Source organism: Rhinopithecus bieti, unplaced genomic scaffold (assembly GCF_001698545.2).
Source record: "Rhinopithecus bieti isolate Rb0 unplaced genomic scaffold, ASM169854v2 scaffold_42380, whole genome shotgun sequence".
NCBI lineage: Eukaryota > Metazoa > Chordata > Mammalia > Primates > Cercopithecidae > Rhinopithecus > Rhinopithecus bieti.
The window spans coordinates 1,515,715-1,532,406 of record NW_016818327.1 but is presented as its reverse complement, the minus strand read 5'-3'; the positions used below and the strand labels follow the sequence as shown (position 1 = coordinate 1,532,406).

At 38.0% G+C, this 16,692-nt stretch overlaps 1 protein-coding gene and 2 long non-coding RNA genes across 4 annotated transcripts in view; 1 reads left to right on the top strand and 2 right to left on the bottom strand.

Moving 5' to 3' along the window:
- The window catches only part of LOC108518502 (uncharacterized), an 18,992-nt gene extending 14,530 nt beyond the window's left edge, over positions 1-4,462 (bottom strand). The window contains exon 1 of one of the 2 annotated variants that reach the window (XR_001882379.1): positions 4,387-4,462. This is a non-coding gene — a long non-coding RNA (uncharacterized LOC108518502). The remainder of the gene's footprint in view (positions 1-4,386) is intronic. The other variant, XR_001882378.1, reaches the window with a different exon arrangement.
- The window catches only part of CPED1 (cadherin like and PC-esterase domain containing 1), a 330,507-nt gene that overhangs the window by 288,930 nt on the left and 24,885 nt on the right, over positions 1-16,692 (top strand). Inside the window, 4 exon segments of the mRNA XM_017856929.1 lie at positions 3,960-4,180; positions 4,433-4,534; positions 4,941-5,028; positions 9,039-9,185. Coding sequence (XP_017712418.1) covers positions 3,960-4,180; positions 4,433-4,534; positions 4,941-5,028; positions 9,039-9,185 — 558 coding nt within the window.
- The window catches only part of LOC108518501 (uncharacterized), a 36,053-nt gene continuing 23,817 nt past the window's right edge, over positions 4,457-16,692 (bottom strand). Inside the window, exon 3 of the long non-coding RNA XR_001882377.1 lies at positions 4,457-4,505. This is a non-coding gene — a long non-coding RNA (uncharacterized LOC108518501). The remainder of the gene's footprint in view (positions 4,506-16,692) is intronic.

The window sequence follows — 16,692 nt, the reverse complement described above, 5'->3', positions numbered from 1 at the left end:
ATCAGCTTAAGGAGATTTTGGGCTGAGACGATGGGGTTTTCTAAATATACAGTCATGTCATCTGCAAACAGGGACAATTTAACTTCCTCATTTCCTAATTGAATTCCTTTTATTTCTTTCTCTTGCCTGATTGCCCTGGAGTGGTGAGAGAGGGCATCCTTGTCTTGTGCCAGTTTTCAAAGGGAATGCTTCCAGGTTTTGCCCATTCATTATGATATTGGCTGTGGGTTTGTCATAAATAGCTCTTATTATTTTGAGATACATTCCATCAATACCTAGTTTATTGAGAGTTTTTAGCATGAAGTGCTGTTGAATTTTGTCAAAGGCCTTTTCTGCATCTATTGAGATAATCATGTGGTTTTTGTCTTTGGTTCTGTTTATATGACAGATTACTTTTATTGATTTGCGAATGTTGAACCAGCCTTGCATCCCAGGGATGAAGCCCACTTGATCATGGTGGATAAGCTTTTTGATGTGCTGCTGGATTTGGTTTCCCAGTATTTTATTGAGGATTTTTGCATCGATGTTCATCAGTGATATTGGTCTAAAATTCTCTTTTTTTGTTGTGTCTCTGCCAATTCCTGACAGCATTTTCAAATTGTGTGATATGCACATTAAAAAGCTGACATTTTGAAGTTAGACATCTTGTAGTTAGAAATATCAATCTCTTGCAAAAATTGCTTTTCCAACAGAACAATCAATATTAAAATTACAACTGAATTTTCCTTGTAGTTATACTTTATTATTTCCATCTTTCATGAATGGAAAGGCACTAGAATAACATAATCCTCTAGAAATCCCAGAGCTATGTCTGCTAGATTCAAATTTGTTATTGAGATATTTGCGACTTAGAAGAGCTTGTCGTGCAAATGACAGTGGTGATGCTTCCTTCTCCCATTCAGGTAGCTCTTGCTAGTCACTAATCAGCAATGGGGTCACCTGGGATCCATTCTGAGAGCATTGGTTTGCTCAGGTTGGCGATCTCTCTTCCAGTCCTCCATACAGAACTTACCAACCACCCTTCAAGTCCTGCTGGAGATCAGGAGGAGGTTTGGTAGGGCAGGAGAGAAATAGCTGTGACTTAGACATTTCCTATTTTTGCTGCCATTTTCTCTAGAGGAGCTAACAAATTTTAAGTGCCTAACAAGGTGGCATACATTCATTTTGTGCTTACATTTTGTGCATACATACATTTTGTGCCAAGAATATAAGAAGTATTTAAAATCACATTTAAGTCCTCCAACATGGAGCTCTACTTCTCCCCACTGTACATATAATGAAATGAACCCTTGGAGAGGTCACATAATTTGTCTAAAATCATCTATTTAATAAATAATAGTACCTAAGAATTCCGAAACAGGACTGTTGTGCTGCTGGCATGCTTTGGTGGGCTGCCTTTTCACATATAAACACACAGAAAATACTGGAAATCTAGGAATTATGTTGTTGTTTTTCTCAGCAATGTATACCTCCTTTCATTTTTCTCAGCCTTTGTATTGCTCAGCATAGCCCACAATACAGATATGTAGGGAGCTTGCTGGCTGTGTGGGGATACCCTAGGAGGGACAGCACCTTGATACTGAAATGAAAAGAAACTACAGGAAAAACCCATACTGGCGATTTAGTTTAAAACAACATCTCAAAGGTCTTTGAATTGTATCCTCAAAGGGCTGAATTGTATCCCCTCCACCAAATTCATACATTGACATTATAACCCCCAGTACCTCATAATGTGTCTGTATTTAGAGAAAGGGCCCTTGAAGAGCTGATTAAGGTAAAATGAGGTCCTATATATGGGGCCTACTTAATCCAATATGATTGGGATCTTTAAGAAGAGATTAGGACATAGACAGAGGAAAGACACAAAGAAAAGACAGCCACCTACAAGCCAGAGAGGACCTTGGAAGGAACTAACCCTACTAGCTACTTGATCTTGGGACTTCTAGCCTCCAGAAATATGAGAAAAATAATTTCTGTTGTTGAAGCCACACAGCCTTTGGTACTTCCTTATGGCAGCCCTAGCAAACCAATACTAATGGAGTTGCATAACTGCTGATACCTAAAATTAAGAGCATTCCTAATTATGCAGTTTTTGTCTTTAAAAATCAGAAATGTAGGCAAGAAAATCAAAAGTAAATACTGAAAGGTTGAATGTAGAAAGAAGAAATTCAAGTTATTTCACAAACTATTTTATTACACTGGAATGTTATTGCTCCAAATGCAACCTGGCTGAGAGGATCTATGACTGAGTCCTTGAAATCTTGTTATTCGGGGTAGCCTAATGATGCTTAGGATTACACTACTTGAGCTGAAGGCAAATCAGAGAAGCTGTCTAGATTTCTTCACGCAGCTACTTGGATACACTTACTGTGGAAAGACTTTAAACCTTTGCAGATTCTCACTAAATTTTCTGCAGGTGGACAAATACAGAAATACCTGAGAAATGATGGCAATGCCTGCCGTTAAAGTCAGAAAAAAACATGTGCATGACTAATGGAAAGAGAAATCTCAAAAGAAAGAAAAAAACTGAAGAATGAATTAAATCTTATCTGAAGACATTAGAAGGGATTCTCTATGACAAAAGTCCCTTTGACTTTCAAGTCACTACTTGTTTTTAAAGTGCATGCATGATACTATAGGGGAAAATTAGAATTAGAAATTGACTCTGACCTCAAATATTTCTTGATAGGCTGTGAGAAAAAAGATGCAGACACAAAAAGCCATAATTTCATGAGGCTTCTGTAAAATCTGTAAAGGCAGTCAAAATGTAATAAAATCAAAGAGAACAGCAAAAGTAATTGTGGCTAGGGGCACTGGATGAGACAGCATTCACACAGGGTCTGGAGGGTGACAAGTGGGGTTACAGAGGGAAGAACTTTCAAGGCAGACAGACTAACATAAGAAAAAGCAGATGTTGAATGCAAATCATGTTTAGCAGAAAACATGTTTACGTAAAGGGAAGAATGAAGAGGATGGGGCCCTTCACCTTGCACTTAAAGGACCTGGGTTTGAACCCTGGGTTCTCCATTTAGTAGATTTATGTCCTCCATCTTCCTGAGCCTTAAATTTCTCATCTGTGAAAAGGAGATACTGAATCACACCTCACAGTTGTGAAGATTAAAAGTGAGTACCCCATGTGAAATCTCCACCTAGCAAAGACTGATATGCAATAAAAACTCAGTATATGTGAGAGGAACCCATAGGATTATGTAAGAAACAAGGAACCAATAAAGTTTTTGAGCACACAAATGAGATGACCAGAACTAGACATTTGGAAATTTATCGCAGCAATATTGTGTGTAGAATGAATTAAAAGACAGCCATTGTACAGGAAGGAAGACCCAGTAGGAGAGTATTACACTGGTGCAGGTTGGAGGCAGTGAAAGCCTGAACAGTGCTACTGGGAATGAGCAGGAGGGGATGTGGGTAAGAGGCTTCATTGGAGAGAAAATGGCACTGGGATAGGCACCCTGGGACATGCACTGCTGTTCAGAAAATTAGATTCTGGTTCTGTGGCAGAACCAAGTAGACATGACCTCTATTGAGCTACCTCTGTGAATTCTCAGTTTGCACAACTGTAAAATAAAAAGATTGGAAAATCCCTAAGTATTCCTAGAGCACTAAAATGCTTCATGCCTATTTGAATCAATAGAACTTGTTAAGCTGATTAAATGAGAAAGTAAAGAGCATAAGGGAGATATAAAAATTGAAGATAACCTGAAACAAGTGGTAAATATGAGTTAGTGGGTCAGTAGATGATGGCATTGCTAAGAATATGGAAGAGATGAAAAGGAACAGGTTTGGAGAGAATATAATGAATGTTATTTCTAACAGTTTGAAGGACTGTCCTTCAAACAATTAGGTAGTGTTGTGAATATTCAAAATTTCATTATTTTAAACTATCTCCTGTACCATGTAAACATAAGCTTTTAAACAAATGCTTTCTCTTTAACTTATAGATTCTGTTCATTGGAGATTCAACCAACAGAGGGATCATGTACTATCTTATCGAAAGGCTGAATGAAACATTGCAGGAATGGCAGAAAGTACATGGCACTAAATTCTATCACAACGTCAATGGTGGGAAGACTTTGATCAGTTATTCCTACTATCCCCAGTTCTGGATAAGCCCTTCACTGAGACCAACATTTGAAAATGCACTTGAACACCTGTTGCAAAGGTACAATGAAACTATAATGAAAGACACAAAGCCCACAAAGTACTGATGTTCTATGAGCAGTCATCACTGCTCAACTGCTCACTGTACATCACATGCGCTCAAAAGGTTAGATACCAAGTAAGGGGACGGAAAACAAGTTGGAAATTACAAGGAGTCTTATGATCAAGATGCCAGATACAGTGAAATGTGAGGCAGTGCATGTTTACCTTCTGTTTTAGGGCAACATGTGTTGTTTTTCTTTCTGGATTTCAGATCACGCCCCCTAGAGAATACTGTCCAGACTGTATTGGTTGTTGGTGGAGTTCAGTGGCTTAATTCCAATCACCTGCAAATTATTCACAAGGTTTTGAAGAGGTAAATGTCTGTAACAATAATTGTCATTAGTATTCTAAGTCAAAAAAGTTACTATGGATGTGACTTGAGTTTTATCCAGATTTTATTTAAAGAACAACTTATAATTTAGCATTAAGTATTTAAAGTCTAGTTTAAAATACTAAAATAAAATAGTCTTGTATCCAGTCACAATATGGTTGTTCATTATCCAGATTTACATTTAGTAAAGATCAAAATGTGTCTGACACCTAAAACTCTATCTTTAAAAAAACCATAATATACATCAAATATATAAAATGAGCATTTAGTCTTATATTGCCAATTATCACATTCTGAAAGAATTCTATGGTATTTGTTTATATAAACAACAAACGTCTAGAAGTGTAATTAAAGTTACTGACTTTAGAATTATAATTATCTCATTCAGGGAAAATTTACTCAATATCCTAGTGATCATCAAAACTTTGGGAATTGGATTTCATCTGCCAGTGGATGGAGTACATTTCTTAACACAGGTAAGCACATTTCCTCTAGGCTAGGTGAATTATAAGGATCCCTGCTGGAAAAAGACCCATAAGGCACTATATAATATTGAGTTATCTTCATGAAAGTAAAAAAAAGAGAATATACTTAAGGGTTATGTTTTTTCAAATAAATTATAATTAATTTCATATAGCCCACAAATATGTTGTAAATAATCCACTGACTTAATAAAAGAGGAAACAGAGTGTTGAGCTATGCAAAAATAAAGAGCTGAGGGGTCTTACCCCACCAATTTTGCATACACTTTTAAAGGCTATATTAAAAGGATTTCCTTTTGTCAGGTTCATGCTGAAACCACAAACAAAATTATCACTATCATGAGTCCTTTGGGAAAGAGTGGTCTTTTGAAGATGATTTCAAACTGATTGCTTTATTTTAAAAATAGTGTTTGAAGTAGTACCATTGGTTTTTCCTGTAATTGGATATTAATCAATGAAAAGAGTAGGGGTCTCTGGCCGGTTGTTATAGAAGAGGGTAAATTAGCCTCAGCACTAAATAGAAGTTTCAGAAAAGAAAAGAAACATAGGGTCTGTAGGGAAGAGAACCAGCTGCTCTTGCTTAAGCTGTGGGACTTCTGGAGCAGCCAGAATTATTGGGCAATTTCAGAGTAATGACTCTGGTGAGCCCTGGGAATTGGGGAGACAGGAAGCTGTCCATTTAACATGTAAGGAGGTTGAGATTTATATTTCTGTGTCTCTGTTGAGTGCTACTACCTTTCCGCAGCACAGAACACAAGACCCCCCAATTCTTTTCTCAAAAATGTATCTGCCTGGTCAGCAGATCTTCTGTGATACAAAAACAGGAGAACTGGTAGAAAGTGGCCAAGGTACAGCCTCTAAATTCAGCATCTTGGAGTTAGCAGGGGTTAAGGTAATTCAAAATGAGTTGAGGCATTTAACATCTGGGATAGCCAAAGACTATTGGGAATCAGGAGAGGGGACCTTTGATAATGTCTTCCACGGATTGAATCCCTTTAATGTTATTTGAAGACCACAGGTCAAGGTCCACAATTCATTCTTGAGGACTCCAGTAGCTCTACTGTGCCTCTTTGGTTGCAGCTCCTCACAGTAATTGGCATACTTGTGGCCTTTGCTTATACTAAGGTTACAATTCAGAATCAATTCACCTCAGCAAACATTTCCTCAGCACTTACTATGTGCCAGATATTGTGTTAAACATTATGACTGCCACCTGAACTTTGATGATGCTCATCAATCTTTTCAAACTGAGTGAAGACAGAAGGAGAAAAGAAGAGGAAGGGCAAAGAACAGAAAAAAGGAAAAGGGGATAATTGCAAGTGAAGGCAGAAAACAAATTCAAACTTTTCATCATGTGCTCATATAGCCTTCGGTGCTGGCTTCCTCTTTCTCTGTAGACTTTATCCCTTGTGACCATTCTCACTCACAACACCACTGAGCTCAGTCAGGCTGAGCATATTTCAGTTTCTCAAGCACACCATGCTCTCAGTCACCTCCAGCCCTTTGAAATAAATCCCTGCTCCTTCTACTTGGAGTTGACTCCTCCACCATTAGCTTACACGCTAGTTCTTCAGAGAAAACCTCTTGACACACTAGACTGGGTTGGCTGCTCCTGCCATGAGCTCCTGTAACAGTGTCTTATGTCCTTACTCATGTCACTCAGCACCTATACTCCTTGGCTGTCTGTCTCCTCTGCTGGATGGTAATTGTGAGAGCAACAAGGGAGTTGTGGGTTAGGGGAATTTGTTTGGCTTACACTGACAGCTCAAATGCCAAATACAATTCTCAGCACATGGTAGACCATCAAAAAATGCCTGGTGTACAAGTAAGTGTAGCAAGCGTAATATCTAACAGGTAATTTTCCAACCCTTTGTCCTCTCCCTTCCTCCCCCTTCTTGTAGACCCCAGTGTCCATTGTTTCTATCTTTATGCATATTCAGTATTCAGCTCCCACTCATAAGTGAGGAGATGCAGTATTTGATTTTCTGTTTCTGCATTATTTAGCTGATGGAAGGCTCCAGGTGCATCCATGTTTCTGCAAAAGACATGATTTTGTTCTTTAGGCTGCATAGTATTCTGTGGTAAATACGTACCACGTTGTCTTTATCTCATACACTTTTGATGAGCACCTAGGTTGGTTCTATGTCTTTTCTGTTGTGAATAGTGCTGTGATGAACATACAAATCTGTCTTTTTGGTAGGATGATTTATTTTCTTTTGGATACATATCAAGTAATGGGATTGCTGGGTCAAATGGTAGTTCTATTTTTAGTTCTTTAAGAAGCCTTCAAACTGCTTTCCACAGTGGTTAAATTAATTTATGTTTCCACCAACAGTTTATAAGCCATTCCTGTTTTGCACAGCCTCACAAACATCTGTTAATTTTTCACTTTTCAGTAATAGCCATTCTGATGGGCTCAAGATAGTATCTCATGGTGATTTTGATTTGCATTTCTGTGATGGTTTGTGGCATTTAATATTTTTTCATGTCTGTTGGGTGCTTCTATGTTGTATTAGTCTACTTTCCATTTCTATAAAGAAATACCAGTGACTGGGCAAATTATAAAGGAAAGGGGTATTTTGGCTCACTGTTCTGCAGACTATACAAGAAGCATGGCACCAGCATATGCTCTGGTGAGGCTTCAGGAAGCTTACAATCAATGACAGAAGGCTAAGGGAGAGCAAGTGTGCCACATGACAAGAGTCACATAAGGAGAGAGGGAGAAGGAGAGAGAGAGGGAAGGTGCCAGATTATTTTAAACAACCAGATCTTGCGTGAACTCATTACTGTGGAGAAGGCACCTAGCTGTTCATGAAAGGTCCCCTCCCATGACCCAAACACCTCCCACTAAGCCTCACCTCCAACACTGGGGTTCACATTTCAACATGAGATTTGGAGGGGACAAATATCCAAATCATATGTCTTCTTTTGAGAAGTGTCTACCACTTTTTAATGGGTTTGTTTGTTTTCTACTTGCTGATAATAAATTACTTATGGATTCTAGATATTTGAACTTTGTCAGATCCATAGTTTGCAAATATTTTCTCCCATTCTGTAGATTGTCTGTTTGCTCTGTTCATAGTTTCTTTTGCTGTGCATAGCTCTTTAGTTTAATTGGGTGCCACTTGCCAGTTTTTGGTTTCGTTACAATTGTTTTTAAGGTCTTGGTCATAAATTCTTTATAAAGGCCAGTGTCCAAAATGGTATTTACTAGTTTTCTCCTAGGATTTTTATAGTTTGAGGTCTTACATTTAAGTCTTTAATCCATCTTGAGTTAATTTTTATATATGGTAATAGGTAAGGATCCAGTTTCATAATTTTGCATATAGAGAGCCAGTTATCCCAGCACTATTTATTGAGGGTCCTTTTCCCATTGCTTATTTTTGTTGAGTTTGTTGAAATAAGTTGGTTGTAGGTGCAGCTTTTTTCTGGGTTCTCTATTCTCCTTCATTGGTCTATGTGTCTGTTTTGGTACCAAAACCATGCTGTTTTGGTCACTGTAGTCTTATAGTTTGAAGTCACATAATGTGATGTGTTGGCTTTATTCTTTTTCCTTAGGATTGTTTTGGTTATTAGGGCTCTTTTTTGGTTCCATATGAATTTTAGAATAGTTTTCTCTAATTCTGTAAAAAATAGCATTTGTAATTTGATAGGAATAGCATTAAATCTGTAGATTGCTTTAGGCAGTAATGTTAATTTTTAAATTGAGAATTTTAGATATTTTATGAGTCTTTGTGGGCAATAAATTTAACCACTTTTTACTGAAGAATTTCAAAACTGTATGCCACTATAGATATTGCTGTTTTATACATAAATGATTACATGTATGTTTTGAATAAAAAAAAAAGAACACATCTTTATTTAAGAAATGCATGTGAAATTCCTTATCTTACACTATGACTAATCCCAGTAAAAAAGACATTTACATAATTTCCACCTAAGTTGTTGAATCATAAAACAATCCTCTATTAATAAAAATTTTAATTCTTTTGCTTTCCAATCAGAGTGAAGTACAGAACTTATGGAAAGAAAATTTGATTATTCTGGATACTGCAAAAACATATGGCTATGAAGTAGTTGACACATTCACTATAACAATGGGGCGTTACAAAGAGTTTCTGCAGGGAAAGTGTGGATGTCATTTCCATGAGGTATTTATGCTGGCTCTCTGAGTTTTATAGCTTTTGATTTTTTTAATTGTTTGTTGTATCTTTAATTGTATTGTCAGTCTTATTTTGCATGAAACAAAAAACAATGTCAGATGGAGATTAAATGATATGTTCATCATCACTCAGCCAAGGCATATAGTAACCACAACTTTAGCTCTACCAAATGAGATATTAAAAAATTTATGTTTGTTTAGACACTTCAAAACTGGGACAATTGGTCAATGCAGGCAGGAATATGGGAACCTGGAGAGCACTTATTTTCTCTAATAGACTTTAAGCATTCCCATCAGAAATTGCATCCAAAAAAAGGTGGCAAAGTTTTTCAGTAGCAGCAGCTTGCAAAGCATGACTACTTAATGTGCTAAACTAAGGAATGGCATTCTTTCATTGCCTAGTCCAATGCATAACAGGAGGACCTGTGTTTTGAGTAGGGTTCCCCCCACCAGAGTGAAAATGATTTTATCTTTAACCTATAAATAAGTTTAAGCTGATAAGGTGATAGCCTAAAACAATTTTATTCATTTTCCTCCTGTCCTTTTGAACCCTCTGTGGATTGCTTCCTCCCTAACCCTTGAATAAAAATCTTGGTCAGGACCCATAAGTTTAATACCACTTTCAGATAACAACAGGTCTCCAATCACTTTCAGGCATAGGAGTATCACATCAATACTAAAAGTGTCCCATTCTGGGTCATAACTACATAAGTCATTTCCCTCCCCCAGCTTAGGTTTCCCTCAGTCTCAAAAGCCCAAATCAGGGGAGAGAAGGTAGGAGACTTACTTGCCATTTCCCCATCTTCATTCTCTACTTTTATTCTTCTACCTTTTTTTTTTTTTTTTTTTTTTTTTTTTTTTTTTTTTTTTTTTTTGCATTGATCAGAGTAGAGACGGGATGCTAAGGACAAGAAGAGTCTTATTTGACTAGTACAAGCATAACCCAGTGATGTGCTCTCTGAGTCTAGCATGCTACTTCTTTCTTTTATGGGTGCTTTTGTGAATTGCCTTGGAGAGCCCCCTCCCCACCAGTGGAACTTTCTGGCTCCAACTTCCTTGATGGCAGTAATACCTCTCCTCTAACTAGATCCCTTTTTTGGCTCTTTGGTATCCAACTGTCCATCACTCTGTTGAGGATCACGTTCCTCCTCCAGGCATCCTTTTGGAAAATATTCAAAATAGCACTAGGCTTGCTATACTTTGAACTATAGAAATAAATACACTTGATCTACAGAAATATTAATGCATTGTTGCTCTGTTGTTGCTGGAAATACAGTTAGTTCCCAGTGAAGCTTTCTCTCTCACTCTCTCTGCCACTCTAAAGCTGACCTGTAGCCACAGTATATCATACCAGTTCTGATGTTTCCCAAACCCCAAGAGACATGTGTTCAGCTCTCTTGAAGGCTCCTCTCACTTGGCTTAAGGCAAAAATAAAACCACACCCCAATGGGGAAGAGGGCCCCAAAACATTGGAAAGCTCACACAGAAATTCCATCCCTTCCTCTTTGTCTCACAACTCTTTTGCTGAGACAAGGATATGGAAAACTGGATTTTGTCCATACTTTTCTAAGTCTTGCATAGGTTGTCCAGAAATTTCTTGGAATATGAGTTTTCTTGGCTTCTGTTATTTGTTGTAGATTTCAGGAGATTCAGCTGAAACTGAGATGAAAAGGGCCTCATTTTATCTTTCTATCAGATATTGATTCACTCTTTCTTGCTTGCCTTCTTTTGTAAACCAGGATGCATTTATTAGTGGGTTGACTAGTGAGGTGACAACTAAAGTTTCCTTCTGATTCTGTTTTTCAGCCCTTAGCTGACTGTCAGAATCCATCTTGGTGGGCCAGGTGCCGTAACTCACACCTGTAATCCCAGGACTTTGGGAGGCCAAGGCAGGTGGATCTCTTGAAGTCAGGAGTTTGAGACCAGCCTGCCAGCATGGTGAAAATACTCTACTACTAAATATACAAAAATTAGCCGAGTGTGGTGGTGTGTGCCTGCAGTCCCAGCTACTGGGGAGACAGAGGCAGGAGAATCACTTGAACCTGGGAAGTAGAGGTTGCAATGAGCTGAGATAGCCACCACTGCACTCCAGCCTAGGTGACAGAGTAAGACTCCATCTCAAAGAAAAAACAAAACAAAACAAAACAAAAAACAAAACAAAAAAACCATCTTGGTCCCAAGAGTCTTACAAATACTAAAAATGTTGCTGACACTGCAGTAGTTGCTCTATATGATTTACAGGTGGATTTACATTATCCTTTAATATGACCAAATGGAACTGCATTTCAGAGAAGTGAAAGCCTGCAGCCACAGTACAGAACATGACATTTTAAATTTTGACCTAGCAGCTTGAAGCTGGATCATGCTGTTGCAGAACAGATTTTAAGCTGTAGGATACTGTGTGTCTACTAATGTCTTCCACAAGAAAATATACAGCCTTTAGAGTACTTATCCTATTTGCAAAAGTCAAGACTTAGAAATGCAAAGGCAGTAGCCTGGAAGAGAAAGAAGCAAAGATCTTGCAGCTGAGCCAGCTCAGGATCACATCTGGCTAAAAAAGCAAGCCAGTAGTTGCCAAACCCACAGAAAACAGGGCTTTTGAAAGCATATAGATTGATTTTGTTCATCTTTTAGAAAGATTTTTTATTTGTTTATTTATTTATTATTACATAATATGTCTTCAATTCATATTTTTGTGGAAAGGTGTCCACTTCTCTTTTTTTAGCTTTAGTCCTCTGACAGTCTAAAGAGGAAAATGTCCTCTAATAATTTCAACATGTCTCCAGTTAAAAACAGAAGATGTCCTTCCCACATGGTTATATGTATCTCCCACCACAGCATCAACCAGTTCACATTAATAGCCATTGTATTCAGAAACTACAAAAAAAGGCTCTTTGAACCATCAGCACTAGAATATTGGCTTATAATTATTACTGATTAAAATTATTGTTAAGTTGCATAGTAACAATGCTTCAAGCATGTCAGGTAAAATCATTTTGCTTATTTGACTTTATAGTTTTTGGGGTGTAATTATCACATGCAACTCGCTTTTTCTTAAGTCTATTTCTGATGTAGGCAGTCTTGATAGCAAGCCATGTAAGTCTCCCCCAAATTATCTTAATTGATTTCAGAGTAGCATTCTCTATTTTGAAGTTTTAATGTTTAAGCTAAAATAAGCTTCTGGGAGCATTTGCCTTTCCAGTCACAACATAAGCTGATATGATCATCTTTCGCAGACTCCCTTCATCATAAAGTCTCTAAATTCATTCATCACTTAGGCATAATTATTGCTTAACTCTTGAACAATTTGTACCCCTTGTACCTCAGGAAGTCTCTAGAGCTGACACTGACATCTTATAATCTTTCTAAATCATCACCTAACATCTTAAGAGTGATGTAACAGCAATGTTAGCTTATTACAAGCAATCTAAAAAAATCTAAAACTCTTTATAGAGGATGGTTTGATAATGAATGTAGCAAGCTGGAAAAAAGGTTGATGACTGGTCTCATGTCTAAAAAGTTAAAGGGCAAAAATTCTGTTGATAATCTTTTTTTCCCCTTTGTGCTCGTCTTATGAGCCTGGCAAATAAAGCTTACTGTAAAATACTAGCAAGAGTTGAAAAAAATTGTGTTAGAACCATAACAATTCTGGCTTGGGAGACTTTTATCTTCTGATGTTCAACTAAACTATTCCCACAGTAGATTCAAGGATACCTGAGAAGGGTTGGTATAATCATTACAGTAAGATACTGATGTTTTTTCTTTGGTTTGTGGTTAGAATTCTGTCATAGACATAACAAACTTGCTTCAGTGAGCTCTTACCGCCATAGGTGAGATTAAAGGTCTTGAGGTGTTTCCTTCATCTGTCAAGGCACCAAAAGAGAATATGTTGCCACCAAGAATCTATAAACAATTTCCCAACTGGTGTGCATCAATTTTGACTAACATGTTCCTGCTGATTGGAAAAGCAGGTGTTTCTTTTTATGAGTGGAAATGGATTACGTTTTCCCAATGTTTACACAGGACAACAAACAGGATCCAGGTAGCTCTTGCCCAAGAGAAATTTTGGACGGTGCCTTCGGTTATGTGGCAAACACCTACTGTGAAAAAGCTAAAACCTGGAACAAATATAATAATGTTATCAACACAAACCTTACTGCAGAAGGGAAATATCCACAACCAATTGATATGTTATTATTCATTAGTCTAATAGATTATGCAGACCTTATATAATATCTTCCATTTTTGGCAAATGTAGCTACAGCTTTTGACTCAGTCAACAAGAAACATCTGGCATCAAACTGCCACTCATACCAGCAGGTTTCCTTTGATTCTGGTATTATAGAAAGAAGAAAAGAAGGGACTTTTGGTTCTTTGTCAGAGATGGTTTCCCACTATAAATTTATCTTAACCCTATAATCTTTATTATTTAATCTTAATTAAATAAACAAAAGGATTATTGGCCTAGAAATAAAGTGTTTACTTTCTCCTTTAAACTTTACAAGTTTACTATCCTAACCACAATTTAAACATTAAAAAAAGAAATTTAAATTCATCTGGTAAAAAAAAAAAAAAAAAAAACTGGAAATAATGACTCTTAGGAAAAAAACCCCAAAAGATCAATTTAACAATAGTTAGCTGATATAGAAGAACCCAGAATTTAACTTTCAGCATGGCTACTTTTAATGAATTAGTATGGAAATTTAATTCAATAGATATAGATATTTTTGAGTATCTACTCTATGTAAGCATTGTACTACTGCTGTAAAGTGAGTTAGAAGAGCATTTTACAGGACTCCCATAAGTATCTCAAAATCAGCACATCCTTAAAGGAAGAATTAATATTTCCTTTAAACTTTCCTCCCCTCTAGTATTCCCTAATTTACTCTATCACACTGCCATTTATAAACTAGAGCCATCTTCGACTTTTGCTTATCTTTCTCCAGTCCCTTCACAACCCCTAACCAGCCAGTTACCAAATCCTGTTTGTTTTCCACCTCTTTCTCCTACACTATATTCCAACTGCCTTGACCTTGTTTATTCTTTTTTTCTTTTTTTTTTTTTCTTTTTTTTTTTTTTGAGACGGAGTCTCGCTCTGTCCCCAGGCTGGAGTGCAGTGGCCGGATCTTAGCTCACTGCAAGCTCCACCTCCCGGGTTCCCGCCATTCTCCTGCCTCAGCCTCCCGGAGTAGCTGGGACTACAGACGCCCGCCACCTCGCCCGGCTAGTTTTGTATTTTTTAGTAGAGACGGGGTTTCACCGTGTTAGCCAGGATGGTCTCGATCTCTTGACCTCGTGATCCGCCCGTCTCGGCCTCCCAAAGTGCTGGGATTCCAGGCTTGAGCCACCGCGCCCGGCCGACCTTGTTTATTCTTTTACTAAATCATTAAACATTTATTTTGTGAGTCCAGTTATTGAGCTAAACAGTAGTAATATCAAAATAAATACAATGTACTCTATGCCCTCAGGACATTGCAATCAGGGTCAGGCCTAAAAACCCATATTATGAAACAATACTTTCCATAGCACGTCAGATATATGAATAAGATACTGTGAAATACCGAGAAGAGCCACACAATCTGAGGATTAAGTATTTCTCCTTGAATTACCATCCAAGTTAATTGTTGAAGGATGAACAGGACTTAATCAAGGTAATAGGCTAATAGTGGAAGGAAGGCCATTGCAACCCCAGAGGATAATGTGAACCAAAGTAGCCCTGAAACACCTGATGTTCTCATAATCACAGGCAATCCTGTATATAGTAGAACATAAATCACAAAAGAATTTGAAAAAAGTAGGTGAGGGCAAGATCATGGTAAGAGGTGGATGATCCTGTAGGTGATAAAGACCCACTGAAAGGTTTTCAGGAGAGCAGTGAGATGGTCATGGTTTTGTTTCAAACAGTTAAGACTAATAACAGTGAGCAAGGAAAATTTGAAGAAGACCAAGTTAGAGAACTTAGGGAATTTTTTTCCAGAAATCAGGTGACAGATGGCAAAGTTCCACCCAAACCAGAACAGAGACAGCAAGTATAAGAGAGATGTGGACAAAAGCAAGCCTGGTTTTAAAAAATGATACTGTAGATCTTATTTGTGTCATGTGGGAGTGGGAAGAATCACAGATGACTCCTAACCTGAGTGATGGATTAGGGAGCGAAACTGGCAATTGAGAGAGAGAATGACTGAAAAGGCACCATCTTAGGAAAAGATGATGAGTTCAATTTTGAACAGGTTGTGTTCAAGTTGCCTGTAGGACATCCAGGTGGAGATCTCCAATGGGCAGTTGGATATACAAATATGACACTGGAGGGACCGGTAGGGATGACAGATAGCACAGAGAATCATCAGAAAATAGGTCGTAGTTGAAACCATGAAAATAGATCATCCACAGAGCCCAGACTCATTGACATCCTGTGTGAACTGCAGAGTTTTGGTAGAGGTGCAAGTGTATTCCTTGTGGCAGAGAAGATGGCAAGTGGTGACGGCTGCATTGCCTGCACGTCATCGACAACCCACCTCTTCTTTCCCACCTTAATCCATTGCGCGATCTCTCAAGGGCTGTAGGCACTTAGCCCTGAATCCTCCTCTGAGCCAGCTTTGCCTCCTGCTGTTCCCACTGAGTGAATTAAATAAGTCTTTGCCCTGTGCCCACTGTATGTGTGAGGTCATGCAGGTTATGTTTTTAACTTCCAAAGAAAGAAAAAAGAAAAGAAAATAGATCATCCAGACAAAGTGAGTAGAGTGGCTGAGAAAGAAACTCCTGGAAACACCAATATTTAAGCAAAGTCTGGAGAAATAGGAGCATTTGAACTTAGAATATAAACTAATAGCAGGAAAACTCTAGTAGAAGGTGATGCCATGGAAAGCCACAGAGTAACCATTTGTGAAAAGGAGACATAGAGACAGGGTCAGTGTTGTCAAATGTAATAGATCTATGAAGGTGAGGATTTCAAAATATTATTTTTGGCAGGAAACAGGGGAGTCTTTTTGGATCATCTTAAGAGTGGTTTCGGTAAAATGTTGGGGAAAGAATTAGACTAGACTACATTGAAGAGGTATAGGAAGGTATAGAAAGGGGGATGATAACAGCTTTCAATAAATTAAAATAAGAAAGGGATAAAGATATTGGATTTAAAGGAGGAAGACTGGCACGTTTTTAAACAGAGGGGAAAGAATCAATACCAAGAGATAGAATAAAAATACAGGACAGAGAAGGACAGTTGGAGAAAGGCCCCTGAGGAGCAGGTCGAGGATTCAGGTAAACAGTGTGTGGGGTGGCAAATGAACAAGATGGGGAGGAGGGTCTCTCCTTCCCTATCATTTCTTTGCCCTCAGCTATTGCAATATTTTTATCTCAGAGCCTCCAGTGTCAACTACTTGAATCCATCCTTCTTACCCCCCTACCCCACCAGGAGAATGTTCCTATATTTCAAATTCGGTGTTGTCATTTAAAAATCTTTCAATGACCCTGTGCTGAAGATGAGTCACAGATTCCTA